This window comes from Hippoglossus hippoglossus, chromosome 18, assembly GCF_009819705.1.
Source record: "Hippoglossus hippoglossus isolate fHipHip1 chromosome 18, fHipHip1.pri, whole genome shotgun sequence".
Lineage (NCBI taxonomy): Eukaryota > Metazoa > Chordata > Actinopteri > Pleuronectiformes > Pleuronectidae > Hippoglossus > Hippoglossus hippoglossus.
Window position 1 is genome coordinate 15393409 of NC_047168.1, and position 15877 is coordinate 15409285.

General features: G+C 41.4%; 1 protein-coding gene and 1 long non-coding RNA gene across 2 annotated transcripts; both read right to left on the reverse strand.

Annotated features, from left to right (window-relative positions):
• Nucleotides 1-262: 262 nt before the first annotated feature.
• On the reverse strand, nucleotides 263-13644 carry LOC117779103 (E3 ubiquitin-protein ligase TRIM21-like). The gene is made up of 14 exons (XM_034614979.1): nucleotides 13537-13644; nucleotides 12259-12454; nucleotides 11836-12045; nucleotides 11414-11607; nucleotides 11220-11307; nucleotides 10983-11149; nucleotides 10815-10895; nucleotides 10524-10619; nucleotides 10350-10453; nucleotides 10158-10266; nucleotides 9937-10069; nucleotides 9829-9855; nucleotides 9391-9455; nucleotides 263-1058 (listed from the first exon to the last, which is right to left on the reverse strand). The coding sequence occupies exons 2-14, from the start codon at nucleotides 12434-12436 to the stop codon at nucleotides 579-581; spliced, it is 1932 nt and encodes a 643-aa protein (XP_034470870.1). The 5' UTR covers nucleotides 12437-12454; nucleotides 13537-13644; the 3' UTR covers nucleotides 263-578.
• Nucleotides 3771-5939, reverse strand: LOC117779143. Its single transcript, XR_004616931.1, has 3 exons — nucleotides 5832-5939; nucleotides 4554-4749; nucleotides 3771-3902 (listed from the first exon to the last, which is right to left on the reverse strand). It is a non-coding gene; the product is annotated as an uncharacterized LOC117779143 (long non-coding RNA).
• Nucleotides 13645-15877: the final 2233 nt, after the last annotated feature.

A 15877-nucleotide genomic window follows, 5' to 3' on the forward strand; every position in this document is an offset into this window, starting at 1 on the left:
CGTGAGAAGATGCTCAAACCCGTCGTTAAGAAGTGTCGCACGTTACCTGTCCAGTAAACACAAGCATGTGAGTGCGAGGGGGATCATCAGGTTATAAAGTTTTATTTGTTTTATACCAACACCACAGAAATAAAAAACATAGAAAAAAGCTCTCGTCATTTAAACCCTCTTCGTGTAACATGATTTATGAAATACAGTTTACATTAAACCACAACCAGCAGAAAGACAGATGTGTACCCATCACACAGCCTGGCTGGCTGGCTGCGTATAGGGCATAGCTCCATGTTAATGGATGGGACATGGACCAACCCAAAAAGTCAAAGTACCTGTTAAATAAAACGACTCTGGCTCCAAATGATGTCAAAAGCGCAAGATAAGAAAAAGCTAATAAAATAAGATCCATTATTATCCCTACAACGAGGACATTTTAATGGCAACACCCGTATCCAGCATATTTTGGCTTCATATTTGTAACAGGAGGAAGTGGAGACGCGTCGTCCATCTTTTTCTGCGTCTCTGATAATGTCACAATATAATATATTGTAATTTTCAGCTACTGTAACGGACACACGCTTTATTTACTGCCTTTCAACAGAAGAGATGATCAGAGGAGCTGCGTTTTGACCATTTTGTTCGAGATGCGGACTGAAATACGGGAAGATCTCTCCGCCGAACGAACACTCAGTGAACGAGTAAATGTGAGACCGAGCCGTCGTGTCGTAGAAGGACACGAGACCTTCCTCGTAATCCACGAACACCCCCACCTTCTGAGGTTTCTCTGTCAGCGGCAGGCTGACGCGTGGAGCTGTCAGGGCTGCGTAACCTTTGTCCTCATAGTGCACAGTCGCCCAGTAGCCGTTGTCTGGGTTCAGCGAGAGCTTCCCCTTGCGGTTTGCGTCCCCTCTGGCCACGCCCAGGTCCCACCCGGTCTTGTTGCCGACCTCCACCTCCCAGTATGACCTGCCGGAGGTCAAGCCGTTGAGCCCCAGGACGCTGCCGAACATGTCAAACCTCTGCGGAGTGTCGGGAACTTCCTGGTTCCTTCCTCCGTCCTGCACCTTCTTCCCATCGTTAGAGAGAGTGAGGAAGGGATGGGCTGTAGCTGGGTCCAGCTTCACATCCACTGCAGAAGAATACAACAGAATAATGGACATAGAATCGTGATGCATTTCATTTGGGCAACTTCAGAAAATATAAACATTCAAAGAATCAAGTTTTAGAGATGTAGTGAAATACGGGTAATTTGATGATGGATCTGGTGCATAAATGGAATCGTCTCCTTTTTTCATACAAGGTCACAGGTTTTGTGTCACAGCGTCTGACCTCCCATGAGAAAAACTGGTTATCAGTCGTTTCAGCAAAACCGCTTAATGACGTATGTTTGTCACGGACAAACTGAAAAGTTATTCTTTTTTTTCTGCAAAAATTAACTCGGAGAAATAAGTGAAAAGAGACATTAAGCAAATCACACTTTAGACAAAAGGGCGATCATTTACTATATTCATAAATGGATTTTTCTTTTCTTGGTTTTTAACTTTTGAAAAAGACAATACATAGTTTTATATCTGCTCCTTCATGTGAGTCCCTGTCATCACGTTTTCGAGGAAATGGGTGAAGGGGTGATGGGTGAAGAAATAATCTGTTTACCACCTAACACCAAAGTTAAACTACATGTGAAACTTCTCACAGTTCTTTTGCTCCTGCAGCAAAGCTGTGGTGATTACATGGAAATTAAAATGAACTTGTTGAAGATGTGGGTGTTTTTAACAAAGGAAGTGGTGTGTGTGCAGTTTCAGTTTCACACGTTGCTTTAGAAAACTTTAAGAACCTGTCGATTGAGTAAAGATCAGATGCGTTGGGAGCCCAACACCTAAATAGATGATGACGATTTTATTATTCAGATCCAGGGATCAGATTAAAAAAATAATACATATCAAAGTATAAATGATAATGTCCAATTTTCAAAAATTGGAAAAAACGGCTGCGAAATCTTAATTTGATGTTGTTCTGACAAACGTATAACTCAAAAGGAGAAAATGTGAGTTTTTTATACAGACAAGTGAACTAATAAGCGTAACTCGAATCACATGTAACCATATATTTTAAAAAGCTGAGACACGCACCTGCAAATGTGGGAATTCTCTTGAGTTCTGTGAAAACATAGATGAAGTTAAAGTCACACAGATCTTCATCAGATGAAACACAAACCTGGATAAACACAAAGGACTCACCAACAGAGGAGAGCTCTTCTATTTGCAGCTGAATTTGTTCCATCATGGCAGACGTTGTAGTTCTCAAGGAACCGAAGGAGAACGAAGTATCGACACTTGTATTGTCCCAATCCGTGAGTTCATCCTGAGAGATCTGCGTGAGGGGAAATCTCACAACGTCAGTTTAAAATCAACCTAATGGAGACGGGACGATGTCTTTGCACGTCAGATCCTCGACTCACCTGAAGGTCTGGGTTTCCGTCCAACTCAGCGATGGTCTTCTGGAGTTCGTCAGTTTCTCTTTCCAGCCCCTGAAGCAGATCTTTTGCTTCTCTCTTTACGCTTTGTCTCCTTTAAGGTCAAACACAGGACGTTACGCTGATGGATCAATAATATGTCTGACCACACTTCACTGTGAGCCACGTAGAACCAACCTCTCCTCCAGAGGCTGCAGAGCTGTTTGCCGAGCGTCCTCCACGACTTTCATCACCTTGGAGAAGACGTTGTTGATCTCCAGCCACTCGGTGTCCAAGCTAACCTGATGATGGACAGTGGACATGTCAAGAGAAACATGGACAGAAACCATATTGTAAAACGTGAATTCTTACCTTCAAGCCTTTCACAGATAATTTCACTTCTGCCATCTTGAGTTCCCTAATTTGAATTCTCTGCTGTAGCTCCGCCCTCGTATTGTCTTGCTTTGCCTTAAAGGACGAAAAAGGAAAAATAGATAAGGTGTAATAGAACCGTAGACGAGAAAGATGGACGACATGTCTCCACTTTTCCTATTTCTCACACAGGATTCATCCTCTGGGGACCATGTGGTGTCTGTGCCAAATTTCAGATTTGATGACCCAATAAACAGTTTTATTCAGTGTTATCAGAAGTGTAATAATAACCTTCATTAGCAGTTTTTCCACCTCCCTCTGCTTCTCCTCTTCGTCCTCTCTTGGGCTGACTGTGGTTGTTGGAGGCGTCGTCTAAAAGGAGAAAAACATTCGGTAATATAATGATGAAGAATCCGTTTCTTCGGCATCTGTTGATTGCGTCGAACTCTTTGTTCTTACGATCTGATTAGCGGGATGAAACTGCATTTGCTCCCAAGCGTGAACTTTGAACAGGTCAAACATCTGTGCCTGCACCTGCTCCGCGCCGGTGGAGAAATCAAGCGCTCGACGAGCTTTGTCCGTGTTGGTGGCGGTTTGATGATGAGGGCGCTCAGGAGTCTGGAAAACTGTGGAAACAAAGCTGTCAATCAAAGCTGCTTTATTGTGTGTTTATTCGTATAATGTTAAAACTCGTACATGGTTCGCTTGTCTCGTCCGCGGTGACGTCGGCAGCTGCCCGATGAATGTGGCCGTTGAGCGTCTGCGGCGAATGCTTGATGGGAGGCTAAGAAAAAAGTGCAAGATTCAATCATTTTCAGTCTGAAGGACTTTACAAATTTTTTATACTTAATAATCCTAATGATTGAAAAAAAAAGGCAAATAAAGTTTACAGGAATAAAGTTCTCAGGCTGGTTCAGCTGGGTTGGACGTCCCGTGAAGGGAATGAGAGGAGAGTAACTCCTCTCTGGGATCCTCTCTCCCTTCGGTGTGCATCCCATCTTCCCCTGGTGGATCCTCAGGCCCCGATTGGTCGTCACTTTGGACCAACCACACTCACAAACCTGGAGGCTCTCGTCTGAGTCGGCTGTTTGAGACATTATGGAAGAATTCAATCAAAATTTGGTCTTTATTTCCTTTTCAAATACGCATTCAGAACCAGAAAATACAACTATTATATATTCGATATTTTGGTAAAGTACTTGATTCGGTTTCCACTTTGTTTTCTGTATCGTAACTTTAATTAAGCACATTTCACCTTTTTTGCAGCATATAAATATTGATATAGTTTATACATTTACTAAGAACCACTCACCAGACTCTATAGAAGTCATCACAGGCTCGTTCGGCTCGTTCATCTGGATTGGACGTCCCGTGAAGGGAATGAGAGGAGAGTAACTCCTCTCTGGGATCCTCTCTCCCTTCGGTGTGCATCCCATCTTCCCCTGGTGGATCCTCAGGCCCTGATAGGTCGTCACTTTGGACCAACCACACTCACAAACCTGGAGCATCATGTCTGAGTCGGCTGTTTGAGACATTATGGAGAATTTATTCAGATGTTTTCAAATACGTATTTTGAAGCTGAAACTGTTATATATTCAATATTTGGTATTGATTATGTTTCCACGCCGATTTTTGCTAGCGTCAGTCCTTTAATTTCACACATTTTACCTTTTTAGCAGCAAATAACGTGGAGACAACAGTGATATAGTTTGTACACTTATTAAAAACCACTCACCAGACCAGGGGAAGAAGTCCATCTCAGGCTGGTTCAGATTGATTGGACGTCCCGTGAAGGTAATTTGAGGTAAGTAACTCATTCCGTACCTCGAACATCCCATCTTCCCCTGGTGGATCCTCAGGCCGTGATAGGTCGTCACTTTGGACCAACCACAGCTGCAAACCTGGAGGCTCATGTCGAACGTGTTCTGTATCTGTTGAAAAACACGTTTTTACATTTTTATGCATGAAATTTGTGATTTATTCTGGAGCAGAACTGAATCCAACATGGACAGTTTCACACTTTGCTCAGTTTTCTACTAAATGTAGTGAAGTTTAATCTTTTGGAATGAAAACTTTATCATTCTCACATTGACTATCAACGTGATTTTGTTTGTTTAAAAAATTGTACAATACAGAATTGTGGCAAATGAAAATAAAAAAAGATTTTATCCATAACTTTTAATACTCACAAGTCCAACATAACTTTTTACTGCCAGTTCTGTATTTGCTGCTTTTTCACTTTTACTTTCATTTCATTGATTTGTCTTATCTGTGTTGACTCAGGTGAGATGGTGTTTGGTCGCCCTCTAGTGGCACTGACTGTACACTGTCAACTCACTGCTGCTGGTGACTGTCACAAACAAAGTTGTGTGCGTGTGTGTGTGTGTGCGTGTGTGCGTGTGCGTGTGTGTGTGTGAAGAAGCTCAGTATGACAGGAGCCAATCCTTCAATGAATAAACTAACTGTGGAGTGAGTGGAATCAATAATATCTAACTTTATTTATAAAACACAAGGTGCTTATTAACAAGTTCAAACTAAAGTGTTTAAACCAGTAAAAGCAGCAGAATCAAAGTGAGCTGATCTCTGGAGGGACATGTTGTATTATAGTGGCAACAAAGAGGTAAAATATAGATTTAATAGAACCAAATAAAATCTGAATCAAACTTTTAACTAACCAGGAAAAAAACAGAACAAATATTCTTCTGTGCTGACATCGTGTTCTGTGAGAGGATCTTGGACATGAACAATTTAACATGAACTGTTTTTTTACTTTTACAACAGGAAACGTGATGTTTTTCCTCCTGACAGCAGCATTTTGAAGTATTATATTTATTAACACATCCTACTGTGTGTTTTCTACCTGCACCAACACAGTCAAATAATAGATTTTGCTCTGGGTCAGTAATTTGTAATATCAAACATCCCTGAACAAGAACAAGTTTCATAATTCATCCTTTAACTTTCACAGTTACTAAATGTCACAAAGTTCTTTATAAAGTTGATAAAGTCTCACCCTGCTCTGCAGCTTCGATGCTCCTCAGTTGAGTGATGATCTCTCTGTCATTTCCCGACTCTCCTCCTCGGTTTTATCTCTCTCTTCAGGACTTTCACTTTCGTTTCATGCGAAAACAAACAGGGTCTACTCGCTCTCAGGAGATTTACCAACTGCATTTACAAACTACAGCAACGGCAGCCACAGTTAGACCCTAATTTTACAAGAATAGCGATGTAACCTAAAGAGAATTGAGTCAAAACTTGTAATTTTACACGAACAAAGACGGAGTTTTACAAGAATTGTCATATTTTTACAAGAATAAAGTCAAAAGTCATAACTTTATAAGGATAAAGTCGTAATATTACAGACGTTAAGTCAAAGGAGGTCATTTTACAATTAAATCATCATTTTATGAGAATACAGTAATAAAATGTAAGTAAAGTAAAAAGAATAAAGTTCTAATTTGGTGAAGAAACTAATGTTGTGCAATAATGCATTAAACGTGATACCATAAAATGGTGTGCCTTTCGGCATTCAATAAATTAGGTTATCAAAATAAAATATTAAATATTAATATTTAAAGGGGACATATCATGCAAATTCCACTTGGTTAGTGCTTCTACAGGTTAATGTGGGTATCTGGCTCATGTCTACCAACCCAAAAACTCTGGGGAAAAACACTCGCGCGTTTTGTTATAGTTCCTCTAAGTCAGAAACGTCATGCTTGAGCGACTCGATTGAGCTTCCTGGGTTTTGTGTCGTAACAAGGAACTGGAAGTCTCCCTACATGGTCTTGGCCCACCCCCCACCTCATCCCCCCCGCCCCCCCCAGCGCAGCGCCGTTCCCAAGCGCGCAGCCGCCTGGCTGTTCACACGGGACGAGCATTTCTCCGCTGGTCAGCCCCATAGACTGTATATATAAGGTCAGCCTGCGATTCTGCTTTCTCCGCTTGTTGTTGTACCCGTTGAATGTCGGGGTTCGGGGGTAAATGATGGTCTTCATAGCCCCCCCCCCCCCCCCCCTCTCTCTCTCTCTGTCTGTCTGCTTGTGTGCTTGTAGTGGGGGGGCAGAGGGGGACATTTAATTATGTGATTGGGAAAATTAAAACTCCAGGACAACAGAAGGGGAATACAAAGTGTGGGATTCATATTTGATCATTTATATCATATAAAATATGTAATTTATATCGTTTAAAATCATGGGGGGAGAGGGGGGAGGGGGGAGCTGGCTCATTAGCATTTAAAGGAACAGGCACTCAAAACAGGTCACTCTGTGGAGGGCTGTTTCATACAGGGTAAAAAGCTGTTTTATATGATCCTTGTGGTATTTTGACCAAAGTATGTTACAGACATTTCATTAAGACCCCAAGGAACCATATCAACTTGTGGTATAATGGGCATGCTATGTCCCCTTTAAAATATTAAATTATAACTTTAATTGATTAAAGTTACCTCGGGGCACCACCCTTCAAAGGAAGGGAAAAGATAGCCAATTTATTGATTAAGTCTCATAAAAGTACTAACTACAAATTTGGAACTCTGATTAACAATTAAATTAATAACTATAACCAAAATTACCATATAGATAGTTAGCTAAGTTGAAGGATATGGAGTTCTTGACAGTGTAGAGGTTGGCAAAATTCACTTATGCAACATTAATGAAAAAAACATTTGTGACAGAAAAACCTTTATTATGAATATAATAAAGTATAAAAAAAACACAAATTACTAACGGTGTACTTACTAAACAAAGATAGGTATGTGTGTGTGTCTGTGTGAGTCAGCGTGCTTCCAAAATGGCGGCTGGCCAAAGAGATAACACCCTTCCCCCCCTATTGGAATGTTTATGACCTGTAGCGGGGGTCAGCGCTAATTAGGTGAAGAGATATGCGTGTGTCTGTGTGTGTTGGTGCCAAGTTAGAGAAAGAGTGTAGAGTGGATGCAACGAAAGACTGTGAAGAGCATAACAAACTAACATTACTTTCCAATAACTTATAACCAAAATATCACAACCCCACAAATCAAACTTATAAACATCACACAGAATCGAATAAACAGTCTTTGCTTAGCCTAGTATAATTATTAAGCCCAGTTGTGTTACCCGTCCGTGGAAAGGGGAAAAAGAAGTTGCTGTGCAGTTCGCAGTTCTGTGAAATCGTCTTGCTGGTTGTGTGGCTCCTGCCTTCGTGGTTCTGTTGAGCTGTGCAGCTCAGTTGCTGGTTGAAGTTCTCCTGCAGGACATCGCGTCGCTGCTAGGAGGTTGGTAGAGCTTGGATTGCGAGGAGGTTTCCTTGGTGAGATGAGCTGGAAGCTGCACCTTTGAGCTCCTCTCGAAGAGTTGGACGGAAAGAGAAGATGTGAGCTGGAGAAGCCAGGCTTCTCCCCTCGGTGATGCAGGAAAAGAGGCTGGACAGCCTTCTGCCCTCGGAGGGTTTGTAGAAAGAGAGGTAGAAGAAAGGGGGAACAGGCCTTATATTGGCCCGATGACCGCACAGGTCATGGGGCCCAGAGTGACCAATAGGAGTTGAAACTTGTGTACCTGGGGGGTTTTCACACCTCTGTGTGACGTTCTGGAGGGGCTGGTTTTCTCCAGACAAAGGGACATGCGGCTTCGGGCTTTTGACTGCACATGGAGGCCGAACTTTGGTTTCACAAAAACCCTGTCCCAACACTGATATAAACTGAAGCTAATTATCATGATGAGGTCATAAATGTGACATATTGCTCAAACTATTCACAGGAATATGAATATGATCCGGTTTCTCTTTTTGGAATTATGTATTTTTATTTGGTCCCTTCACCCAAACACGTTTGGGTGAAATGACAAATTAGAAAACCACACTTTACTGAGCAACATCAAGTTTCACATATGTAAAAAAAAAAGTCTTCTCAGCCTCAAATTTGTGACAAATGCATTTAATGATCATAAAACATATAAAACTAAACAGATGTGTACCCATCACACAGCCAACATTTTCAAAACGACATCTTCGGAATATATATTTATTTATTTATGGAAGAAATAGAATTCAGCCCTTGAACACCTGCGTACCCACATGCACCTACATACTTATAGGTGGATCACATGTCAGCTCACCTAAGGCTATATCATCTGGAGCGCCCCCAAGTGGCTGGCTGCGTATAGGGCATAGCTCCATGTTAATGGATGGGACATGGACCAACCCAAAAAGTCAAAGTACCTGTTAAATAAAACGACTCTGGCTCCAAATGCTGTCAAAAGCGCAAGATAAGAAAAAGCTAATAAAATAAGATCCATTATTATCCCTACAACGAGGACATTTTAATGGCAACACCCGTATCCAGCATATTTTGGCTTCATATTTGTAACAGGAGGAAGTGGAGACGCGTCGTCCATCTTTATCTGCGTCTCTGATAATGTCATAATATAATATATTGTAATTTTCAGCTACTGTAACGGACACACGCTTTATTTACTGCCTTTCAACAGAAGAGATGATCAGAGGAGCTGCGTTTTGACCATTTTGCTCGAGATGCGGACTGAAATACGGGAAGATCTCTCCGCCGATCTCTCCTGGTTCCTTCCTCCATCCTACACCTTCTTCCCATCGTCAGAGAGAGTGAGGAAGGGATGGGCTGTAGCTGGGTCCAGCTCCACATCCACTGCAGAAGAATACAACAGAATAATGGACATAGAATCGTGATGCATTTCATATGGACAACTTCAGAAAATATAAACATTCAAAGAATCAAGTTTTAGAGATGTAGTGAAATACGGAAAATTTGCTGATGATCCGGTGCATAAATGGAATCGTCTCCTTTTTTCATACCACGATAAAAACTCTCTCAGTTTCCTATCTAACATTTTCAAAAATTGGAAATTGGAAAAAACGGCTGCGAAATCTTAATTTGATGTTGTTCTGACAAACGTATAACTCAAAAGGAGAAAATGTGAGTTTTTTATACAGACAAGTGAACTAATAAGCGTAACTCGAATCACATGTAACCATATATTTTAAAAAGCTGAGACACGCACCTGCAAATGTGGGAATTCTCTTGAGTTCTGTGAAAACATAGATGAAGTTAAAGTCACACAGATCTTCATCAGATGAAACACAAACCTGGATAAACACAAAGGACTCACCAACAGAGGAGAGCTCTTCTATTTGCAGCTGAATTTGTTCCATCATGGCAGACGTTGTAGTTCTCAAGGAACCGAAGGAGAACGAAGTATCGACACTTGTATTGTCCCAATCCGTGAGTTCATCCTGAGAGATCTGCGTGAGGGGAAATCTCACAACGTCAGTTTAAAATCAACCTAATGGAGACGGGACGATGTCTTTGCACGTCAGATCCTCGACTCACCTGAAGGTCTGGGTTTCCGTCCAACTCAGCGATGGTCCTCTGGAGTTCGTCAGTTTCTCTTTCCAGCCCCTGAAGCAGATCTTTTGCTTCTCTCTTTACGCTTTGTCTCCTTTAAGGTCAAACACAGGACGTTACGCTGATGGATCAATAATATGTCTGACCACACTTCACTGTGAGCCACGTAGAACCAACCTCTCCTCCAGAGGCTGCAGAGCTGTTTGCCGAGCGTCCTCCACGACTTTCATCACCTTGGAGAAGACGTTGTTGATCTCCAGCCACTCGGTGTCCAAGCTAACCTGATGATGGACAGTGGACATGTCAAGAGAAACCTGGACAGAAACCATATTGTAAAACGTGAATTCTTACCTTCAAGCCTTTCACAGATAATTTCACTTCTGCCATCTTGAGTTCCCTAATTTGAATTCTCTGCTGTAGCTCCGCCCTCGTATTGTCTTGCTTTGCCTTAAAGGACGAAAAAGGAAAAATAGATAAGGTGTAATAGAACCGTAGACGAGAAAGATGGACGACGTGTCTCCACTTTTCCTATTTCTCACACAGGATTCATCCTCTGGGGACCATGTGGTGTCTGTGCCAAATTTCAGATTTGATGACCCAATAAACAGTTTTATTCAGTGTTATCAGAAGTGTAATAATAACCTTCATTAGCAGTTTTTCCGCCTCCCTCTGCTTCTCCTCTTCGTCCTCTCTTGGGCTGACTGTGGTTGTTGGAGGCGTCGTCTAAAAGGAGAAAAACATTCGGTAATATAATGATGAAGAATCCGTTTCTTCGGCATCTGTTGATTGCGTCGAACTCTTTGTTCTTACGATCTGATTAGCGGGATGAAACTGCATTTGCTCCCAAGCGTGAACTTCTAACAGGTCAAACATCTGTGCCTGCACCTGCTCCGCGCCGGTGGAGAAATCAAGCGCTCGACGAGCTTTGTCCGTGTTGGTGGCGGTTTGATGATGAGGGCGCTCAGGAGTCTGGAAAACTGTGGAAACAAAGCTGTCAATCAAAGCTGCTTTATTGTGTGTTTATTCGTATAATGTTAAAACTCGTACATGGTTCGCTTGTCTCGTCCGCGGTGACGTCGGCAGCTGCCGGATGAATGTGGCCGTTGAGCGTCTGCGGCGAATGCTTGATGGGAGGCTAAGAAAAAAGTGCAAGATTCAATCATTTTCAGTCTGAAGGACTTTACAATTTTTTTATACTTAATAATCCTAATGATTGAAAAAAAAAGGCAAATAAAGTTTACAGGAATAAAGTTCTCAGGCTGGTTCAGCTGGGTTGGACGTCCCGTGAAGGGAATGAGAGGAGGGTAACTCCTCTCTGGGATCCCCTCTCCCTTCGGTGTGCATCCCATCATCCCCTGGTGGATCCTCAGGCCCCGATTGGTCGTCACTTTGGACCAACCACACTCACAAACCTGGAGGCTCTCGTCTGAGTCGGCTGTTTGAGACATTATGGAAGAATTCAATCAAAATTTGGTCTTTATTTCCTTTTCAAATACGCATTCAGAACCAGAAAATACAACTATTATATATTCGATATTTTGGTAAAGTACTTGATTCGGTTTCCACTTTGTTTTCTGTATCGTAACTTTAATTAAGCACATTTCACCTTTTTTGCAGCATATAAATATTGATATAGTTTATACATTTACTAAGAACCACTCACCAGACTCTATAGAAGTCATCACAGGCTCGTTCGGCTCGTTCATCTGGATTGGACGTCCCGTGAAGGGAATGAGAGGAGAGTAACTCCTCTCTGGGATCCTCTCTCCCTTCACTGTGCATCCCATCTTCCCCTGGTGGATCCTCAGGCCCTGATAGGTCGTCACTTTGGACCAACCACACTCACAAACCTGGAGGCTCTCGTCTGAGTCGGCTGTTTGAGACATTATGGAGAATTTATTCAGATGTTTTCAAATACGTATTTTGAAGCTGAAACTGTTATATATTCAATATTTGGTATTGATTATGTTTCCACGCCGATTTTTGCTAGCGTCAGTCCTTTAATTTCACACATTTCACCTTTTTAGCAGCAAATAAATTGGAGACAACAGTGATATAGTTTGTACACTTATTAAAAACCACTCACCAGACCAGGGGAAGAAGTCCATCTCAGGCTGGTTCAGATTGATTGGACGTCCCGTGAAGGTAATTTGAGGTAAGTAACTCATTCCGTACCTCGAACATCCCATCTTCCCCTGGTGGATCCTCAGGCCGTGATAGGTCGTCACTTTGGACCAACCACAGCTGCAAACCTGGAGGCTCATGTCGAACGTGTTCTGTATCTGTTGAAAAACACGTTTTTACATTTTTATGCATGAAATTTGTGATTTATTCTGGAGCAGAACTGAATCCAACATGGACAGTTTCACACTTTGCTCAGTTTTCTACTAAATGTAGTGAAGTTTAATCTTTTGGAATGAAAACTTTATCATTCTCACATTGACTATCAACGTGATTTTGTTTGTTTAAAAAATTGTACAATACAGAATTGTGGCAAATGAAAATAAAAAAAGATTTTATCCATAACTTTTAATACTCACAAGTCCAACATAACTTTTTACTGCCAGTTCTGTATTTGCTGCTTTTTCACTTTTACTTTCATTTCATTGATTTGTCTTATCTGTGTTGACTCAGGTGAGATGGTGTTTGGTCGCCCTCTAGTGGCACTGACTGTACACTGTCAACTCACTGCTGCTGGTGACTGTCACAAACAAAGTTGTGTGCGTGTGTGTGTGTGTGCGTGTGTGCGTGTGCGTGTGTGTGTGTGAAGAAGCTCAGTATGACAGGAGCCAATCCTTCAATGAATAAACTAACTGTGGAGTGAGTGGAATCAATAATATCTAACTTTATTTATAAAACACAAGGTGCTTATTAACAAGTTCAAACTAAAGTGTTTAAACCAGTAAAAGCAGCAGAATCAAAGTGAGCTGATCTCTGGAGGGACATGTTGTATTATAGTGGCAACAAAGAGGTAAAATATAGATTTAATAGAACCAAATAAAATCTGAATCAAACTTTTAACTAACCAGGAAAAAAACAGAACAAATATTCTTCTGTGCTGACATCGTGTTCTGTGAGAGGATCTTGGACATGAACAATTTAACATGAACTGTTTTTTTACTTTTACAACAGGAAACGTGATGTTTTTCCTCCTGACAGCAGCATTTTGAAGTATTATATTTATTAACACATCCTACTGTGTGTTTTCTACCTGCACCAACACAGTCAAACAATAGATTTTGCTCTGGGTCAGTAATTTGTAATATCAAACATCCCTGAACAAGAACAAGTTTCATAATTCATCCTTTAACTTTCACAGTTACTAAATGTCACAAAGTTCTTTATAAAGTTGATAAAGTCTCACCCTGCTCTGCAGCTTCGATGCTCCTCAGTTGAGTGATGATCTCTCTGTCATTTCCCGACTCTCCTCCTCGGTTTTATCTCTCTCTTCAGGACTTTCACTTTCGTTTCATGCGAAAACAAACAGGGTCTACTCGCTCTCAGGAGATTTACCAACTGCATTTACAAACTACAGCAACGGCAGCCACAGTTAGACCCTAATTTTACAAGAATAGCGATGTAACCTAAAGAGAATTGAGTCAAAACTTGTAATTTTACACGAACAAAGACGGAGTTTTACAAGAATTGTCATATTTTTACAAGAATAAAGTCAAAAGTCATAACTTTATAAGGATAAAGTCGTAATATTACAGACGTTAAGTCAAAGGAGGTCATTTTACAATTAAATCATCATTTTATGAGAATACAGTAATAAAATGTAAGTAAAGTAAAAAGAATAAAGTTCTAATTTGGTGAAGAAACTAATGTTGTGCAATAATGCATTAAACGTGATACCATAAAATGGTGTGCCTTTCGGCATTCAATAAATTAGGTTATCAAAATAAAATATTAAATATTAATATTTAAAGGGGACATATCATGCAAATTCCACTTGGTTAGTGCTTCTACAGGTTAATGTGGGTATCTGGCTCATGTCTACCAACCCAAACACTCTGGGGAAAAACACTCGCGCGTTTTGTTATAGTTCCTCTAAGTCAGAAACGTCATGCTTGAGCGACTCGATTGAGCTTCCTGGGTTTTGTGTCGTAACAAGGAACTGGAAGTCTCCCTACATGGTCTTGGCCCACCCCCCACCTCATCCCCCCCGCCCCCCCCAGCGCAGCGCCGTTCCCAAGCGCGCAGCCGCCTGGCTGTTCACACGGGACGAGCATTTCTCCGCTGGTCAGCCCCATAGACTGTATATATAAGGTCAGCCTGCGATTCTGCTTTCTCCGCTTGTTGTTGTACCCGTTGAATGTCGGGGTTCGGGGGTAAATGATGGTCTTCATAGCCCCCCCCCCCCCCCCCCCTCTCTCTCTCTGTCTGTCTGCTTGTGTGCTTGTAGTGGGGGGGCAGAGGGGGACATTTAATTATGTGATTGGGAAAATTAAAACTCCAGGACAACAGAAGGGGAATACAAAGTGTGGGATTCATATTTGATCATTTATATCATATAAAATATGTAATTTATATCGTTTAAAATCATGGGGGGAGAGGGGGGAGGGGGGAGCTGGCTCATTAGCATTTAAAGGAACAGGCACTCAAAACAGGTCACTCTGTGGAGGGCTGTTTTATACAGGGTAAAAAGCTGTTTTATATGATCCTTGTGGTATTTTGACCAAAGTATGTTACAGACATTTCATTAAGACCCCAAGGAACCATATCAACTTGTGGTATAATGGGCATGCTATGTCCCCTTTAAAATATTAAATTATAACTTTAATTGATTAAAGTTACCTCGGGGCACCACCCTTCAAAGGAAGGGAAAAGATAGCCAATTTATTGATTAAGTCTCATAAAAGTACTAACTACAAATTTGGAACTCTGATTAACAATTAAATTAATAACTATAACCAAAATTACCATATAGATAGTTAGCTAAGTTGAAGGATATGGAGTTCTTGACAGTGTAGAGGTTGGCAAAATTCACTTATGCAACATTAATGAAAAAAACATTTGTGACAGAAAAACCTTTATTATGAATATAATAAAGTATAAAAAAAACACAAATTACTAACGGTGTACTTACTAAACAAAGATAGGTATGTGTGTGTGTCTGTGTGAGTCAGCGTGCTTCCAAAATGGCGGCTGGCCAAAGAGATAACACCCTTCCCCCCCTATTGGAATGTTTATGACCTGTAGCGGGGGTCAGCGCTAATTAGGTGAAGAGATATGCGTGTGTCTGTGTGTGTTGGTGCCAAGTTAGAGAAAGAGTGTAGAGTGGATGCAACGAAAGACTGTGAAGAGCATAACAAACTAACATTACTTTCCAATAACTTATAACCAAAATATCACAACCCCACAAATCAAACTTATAAACATCACACAGAATCGAATAAACAGTCTTTGCTTAGCCTAGTATAATTATTAAGCCCAGTTGTGTTACCCGTCCGTGGAAAGGGGAAAAAGAAGTTGCTGTGCAGTTCGCAGTTCTGTGAAATCGTCTTGCTGGTTGTGTGGCTCCTGCCTTCGTGGTTCTGTTGAGCTGTGCAGCTCAGTTGCTGGTTGAAGTTCTCCTGCAGGACATCGCGTCGCTGCTAGGAGGTTGGTAGAGCTTGGATTGCGAGGAGGTTTCCTTGGTGAGATGAGCTGGAAGCTGCACCTTTGAGCTCCTCTCGAAGAGTTGGACGGAAAGAGAAGATGTG